This window comes from Haemaphysalis longicornis, unplaced genomic scaffold (assembly GCF_048455015.1).
Source record: "Haemaphysalis longicornis isolate Haplotype H1 unplaced genomic scaffold, Haemaphysalis longicornis Haplotype H1 scaffold_5, whole genome shotgun sequence".
In the NCBI taxonomy this organism is placed as follows: Eukaryota; Metazoa; Arthropoda; class Arachnida; order Ixodida; family Ixodidae; genus Haemaphysalis; species Haemaphysalis longicornis.
In genome coordinates this window covers 1,772,476-1,778,475 of record NW_027526385.1, presented here as the reverse complement: position 1 = coordinate 1,778,475, position 6,000 = coordinate 1,772,476, and the positions used below count along the sequence as shown (strand labels likewise).

The window sequence follows — 6,000 nt, the reverse complement described above, 5'->3', positions numbered from 1 at the left end:
GTGAACACATGGACACTGTTAATCACAGCACCTTTCGTTGTACTTGAGTACTGTTATTGTCGCTGTATTTTCCCCTAAAATATAAACCAACTCTCCCACCATCACACCTTCAGTCAGAAAGCAAACATGGTGTTTGTGGCTGTGAAAAAAGTCAGTGAGTAGCTCTACTTTCTCTGCACAGTCTGTGGTGTGAAGGTCCTTTTGCAAAAAAAAAAAAATCACAAGGGTTTCTTGGCACAATACAGAGAAAAAATGCCAAATAAGCAAGTGATGCCTTCTAGCACTACACCACAGTCCTGCAGGAAAGCCAAACCACCAATTGATCTTTTTGCTTGAGCGCAAAGCTCTGCAGAGAAGCCAAGAAAGATTCCTTTTTTGTTGACACCAAAGCTCTGCTGGAAAGCCAAAACGTGTGGCTTCTGTCACTGCTTAGTAGCTGTAAGACAGGCATGTGAATGTATTGCAGTAAGGCATTTGTTGTGAAAATGTCCTTCATACTTAGATAAATATGAACCAGGCTGGCTGTGTAACAAAAACTCCAAGTGAGATTACAACAAAATGTTTTATGTAAAATGTAAGTTATAAATAGCAATTAATGTTTTAATATGGTTTTGACTAGTTAAGTGGCCTGTTGGAAATTACTGGCTAAAACAAAACAAAAGCAATGTTTCATACAGCTGCAATTGTGTGAAGTAGCAAAAGAATGGTTTGGGCCCCAAATTCATCAGGCATGTTCCAGCTGGGAATGTGTTTGTAGAGCACAACAATAATAAAGGCATGGGCAAAAAGGTTGAGCCTAGTTGAGTTACCCCCAAAGTATTGGTAGACAGTTAGAATGCATACAAAAATTTATATCTTTTTATTTATATCTTATATAAAAATTTATAGTCGTCTTTCCTTTCTTTACAATTGTTTGTGTGGTATTGTTAAAATTGATCTCCCTGACTGTGTTAAACCGCTATCAGTACGACGTACTCGTCATGGTCATGAACATGCTCTAACCCCAATTTTTGCCCGAACAAATGCATTTAAATATAGTTTTTTCCCTAGAACTGTCGATGACTGGAATTGTTTGCCGTGTGACATCTTTCATTCTAATAGGTTTCTTGGTGACCTTGAGCGTCACCTTCTTTCTTAAACTTTTGTTTCTTTTGTATTGTTGTCTGTTGTTTTCTACAATTATGTTTTGATGTATCCACTCCTGCTTGGGCCAGCACATTGGCCTGCAGTATTGTGAAATAAATAAATAAATAAATATTCACTTGCCCTGGTTTTAAGTTTATTAATACTGAGCTTAATGTACCCCACACAACACCATTGAAGAATGTTACGCCTGCATGGACACAGCAGCGTTTAAGGTATAACCAGTTTTATTCGAACAGAGGTAAATAAGAGAATATTGCATAATCAATCCATTTATACGTGAATTAGAAAAAGCAGGGTTTTAGCGTCACCCCCGGAATCTTTTCAGGCCTGCGCGTCACGTGACGTGACGTCGACGACGTCACATCGCGCCGGCCGCCCTTCGCAGGGTGGCTGCGCCAGCCGCGAGCGCCCTTCACGCTTACTGACTCAGGCGAGGTTCCTCGACACCATGTCCGCACTATTTATCAAGGTGTCGATTGATTGTAGGGTTTAACGCGCCGACGCAACGTAGGCGATGAGGCGCGCCGTAGGGGAGGGCTCAGGATTAATTTTGACTACCGGGGGATCTTTATCGGGCACTGAAACCTCGTACACACGGGCATTTTTTGCTTTTCGTCTCCATCAGAAAAGCGGCCGCTGCAGCCGGGTATCGAAACCGCGACCTCCTGCTCAGCAGCGCAACGCCTTAGCCACTGAGCCACAGCGGCGGGGATTTATCAAGGTATCAAGAAATAATGAATATCGTGAATGGAATAATGCATATTTATTTATCGCAGCCAGACGCCGTCTGTATAAATATCACAGTGCGCATTGTTCTCGGTCCAGATAGACGACAGCCAACACAAGATGTTGCACTTAATGCTGAAAATATGCCAAAAGTACAGAACACAATATCTTGCCACATAAAACTCAGAAAACATAACAAAACAAATTGTAACGCTAAAAACATGCCCGAGCTTTGGAACATAAAAAGCACACTCATTTCAATTGTAGGTTAGAGGAAAACATATCATTCGTTTATCATAGTATCATAGCAACACAAGATATCACACTGCAGGTTCAAACACTTGCCAAAAAAGTACAATACATAAGAACAGTGGTGACTAAATTGTGGACCACGACATGATAAATGACAGAAAAAAAATAATTGTTGCACTGCTACAGGTAGGTGCATGTCCTAGGGAAAAAAATTACAAACAAAAATCCAAGAAAACATAAATCACAGTGCACAACAACATGTCTGTACAAAGAGTGCACAAGGAAAGTGTACACTGTTCAGGTGCCAAAACGGACCGTCCAACTGCTACAGTAGGCACCGAGGCTGTTCGAGTAAAAAAAAAAGAGTACAGCACTTTTAAAAGCCAACAACTTGTAAACAGAGATTAAAAAAACTATGTACTGCTGTTGAAACATACAAAACCGGAAACAAGGCTCATTTTACATTAGGCAGAATTACGCCAAGGAAGTCAAATCGTGACTGTGCAATCAGATACCCTCAGCTCAATTTCACAAGAATAAATGTGGAGAGAAAGACGCTTGGAAAATTACTTTCCAAGAAAAATTCGGGCTTTTCTATTTTTAACCTTCTGATCTTTTTCAATGCGTAGAAGATCGTTCCTTTGCTTGCACAAGTTGTTTAGCATTATATCTGGTGCACAGTTTGCAACCAATGTGATGAGGAGCTCGTAGGTGTGCCCGTTTTCACACGTATCTACGTCCTCACGCCTTGGCAGAGAGTCCAGTGTAAGTTGCCGAACGACATTCCTTTGGTTCGGCCCATGGAGAAACTTGGTGGAGGTACTTTTCTTCATGTGCTTTCTAACTACAACCTCCGTGTACATAACTACTGCAATTACAAGAGCAGATGGAAATTTGAGGCCACCACGATCCAGTTGTGCGATTAAAGAATGGGTGCCCTCTCCTGTTTCGGCCGTATTTCCGGTAACGACCAACTGCCTCTGGCAGCTTTCACACTTGAGAACTTTCATTGCAGCGTGTGCACAATACCCACCAACATAGCCAATTACCGGCATTTGTGCTCTGAGCTTATGAAGGTCAGCATCGCTAACATGAACACTAAAAGAGGTGCCCGCATCCCTGACACTGTCCATCTCTTCGATGCCTCTGAGATCATCATTGCTCACCCTTGGAAGGGCATTTTGAAGGCGAATCCTTCCCTCGGTTTCGCAAAGCTGTCGAACAGATATGTGATACTGCCCACCAGCCATCTGCCTGTACTGTTCAAAACGACTCTCGAGGGGATCCGTCTGGACTTTCCCTAGCAGGATGTACTTAAAGTGAAGCTTACTAACGCAGTACTTTACTAATGCCAAAAGGGATTGTTGAAAACCAGGAGGCAGACGCGGTAAAACTAGCACCGGTTTATTAAGACCTTCGAGCGGGCGATTCGGTTGAGGAAGAAGATAGCACGAGTCTCGCCCCTCGTGAGGTAGTCACTTGTCCCTTCTTCCTTCTCGTCGTCTTCTTATCGTCTCAAACATCGCTTTTTGTAACAGGCTCCGGGCCGGCCAAATAAAATAAATCAGGTTGGTTTAGCTTCTTCAATATTCAATGCTTGGAGTGTATGGATCTGAAGCCTCCAGACGATAAAGGAGTTGAATTGGTCGACGCAAAGTGGTCCCGGCCGATGTACGCACTTCACAGGAACGAACCTTTCCGTCTCTACCTTGGAAAAGCTGAGTCACTCGACCCAACTTCCACATTTGGCGGGGCGCGTTCCTCTCTCCAATAAGGACAACGTCTCCGAGATGTATAGAATACGTAACTGTCCTTGGACTCATGTGCGCGGAGCGTAGTTCATGCAGGTATTCGCGTCGCCATCTGGTCCAGAGTCTTTCGAGTAGTTGCTCTCGGTGTTTCCATCTCCCACGAAGTTTCTCGGCAGAAGTTTCAGGGGCTGAATTGGGGCACGAACTTTCTTTGGGCAACATTGTTAGACTCTGCCCAATGAGGAAGTGGCCTGGAGTCAGCGGATTAGGTTCGTAGGGTTCTGAATAGACGTACGTGATGGGCCTTGAATTCACTATTGCTTCTACTTGAGTTAGAATGGTTGCAAGTTCCTCGAAATTCAGGCTGTTCTTTCCGATTGTTTTCTTTGGGGTTGTCTTGATTGTCCGAATTAATCGTTCCCAAAACCCTCCCCACCAGGGGGCTTGTTCAACAATAAATTTCCAGTGGATGCAGTTTTCCGAAAAATATCCCTGAATTTCATCTCCTTTCATGAGAGCCCATAGCCGCCTAATGTCTTTAGAAGCACTTTTGAAAGTCTTCCCATTGTCGGAATATATGATCCTGCAGAGGCCTCGCCGAGCAACAAATCGCCGGAACGCGAGGAGGAACTGTTGCGCTGATAAGTTACTCACAAGTTCAAGATGAACAGCTCGGACGACTGCGCAGGTAAAAACCAGTATATAGGACTTCTCCATCATTCCCTTCCGCTTGTGCAGTAGAGGTCCGGCAAAGTCTATGCCCGTTACCTCAAAAGGGGGAGATGGCACAGTTCTGTTGGCTGGCAGGGGCGCAAGTGGCTCGCAATAAGGCTTGGCAGAGTATCGTCGGCAGACTGTACATTCGTGAATGACCTTCTTCACTACTTGCCTGGCCCTGGTGATCCAAAAAACTTCTCGCAGTTCGGCAAGCACAAGGCTGACACCCGCGTGTAAAAGCCTGCGGTGTTCCTTGATTACCAAGAGTCTTGTGAATGGGCCTGTAGCAGGTAGCAAGACTGGGTGCTTAGAGCTTTCTCTTAGATTACTGAACTGAAGTCGCCCCCCTACCCTCAGTATTCCTTCCTTGTCGAAATAGGGGTCGAAGCGTTTTAGCGACGAAGTCAATACAGTGACAGTTGATCCAAACGCGTCTTGTTGAGTCTGCCGGATACAATACAATTCAGCTGCTTGTGTCTCACTCGTTTGGAGGTTTCCAGCACGTTTACTCATAGGATTCTTGCAGTTATCAATGAACCTCTTCAGCCAAGCGGTTACTCGTAGGAGACGGTTGTATGAGCTGTATGATTTGATATCTGTAACCGCACACAGGAGAATTAGGTTGGTTGAAGGCAACGTACTTTCTTCGCCTGTGCTGTCGATATCTTCGTAGTGGTCGAAATCCGGGATGTCGTTGATGTCGGGTGCCGCTGACGCAAGAAAGTGCGGTCCATTCCACCAAAGTGAGCTTTCTAAAAATTGTTGTGCAGTGATTCCCCTGGAGAGTAAATCCGCTGGATTTTGCTCCCCAGGACAATGTTTCCAGGCGTTGACGTCTGTCAGCGACTGTATTTCGGCGACTCTATTTGCGACAAAGGGTTTCCATTTCTTCGTTGAGTTTTTTATCCAATGGAGCGCAATCGTAGAGTCAGTCCACATGACGGTGTCTATGCCTTCTATGTCCAAAGCCTGTTTAAGTGACTTTGCAAGTCTAGCTGCTACAAGGGCTCCCATCAGTTCTAAGCGCGGCAAGGTCAACTTCCGCAATGGTGCCACTCTCGACTTGGCGAGGAGCACCTGGATAGTTGGTGGCCTCGTTCCTTCTTGAGTTTTCAAATACAGCACTGCTCCGTAAGCTACCGGACTTGCATCGCTGAATGCATGAATCGCTGTGTTGACACGCCTGTCATCCGGGGAACAACCGAAGTATCTTGGGAACGAAAACTTTGCAATATCTTTTAGTCCCTCCGTCCACACTATCCAATCTTTAAGCAAGCACTCAAGTAGAGGCTCGTCCCAGGAGTACTTCTGCATCCATAACTTCTGTATTAGTAGCTTAGTTGGGAGTACGAAAGGGGCTAGAAGACCAAAAGGGTCATATATCTGGGAGGCGAAGCTTAGGATTTCT

General features: G+C 44.9%; 1 protein-coding gene across 1 annotated transcript in view; it reads right to left on the bottom strand.

Moving 5' to 3' along the window:
• Nucleotides 1–1,896: 1,896 nt before the first annotated feature.
• LOC144137746 (uncharacterized) overlaps nt 1,897–6,000 on the bottom strand; it is a 45,974-nt gene continuing 41,870 nt past the window's right edge. Inside the window, 1 exon segment of the mRNA XM_077669684.1 lies at nt 1,897–2,054. Coding sequence (XP_077525810.1) covers nt 1,914–2,054 — 141 coding nt within the window. The 3' untranslated portion in view covers nt 1,897–1,913.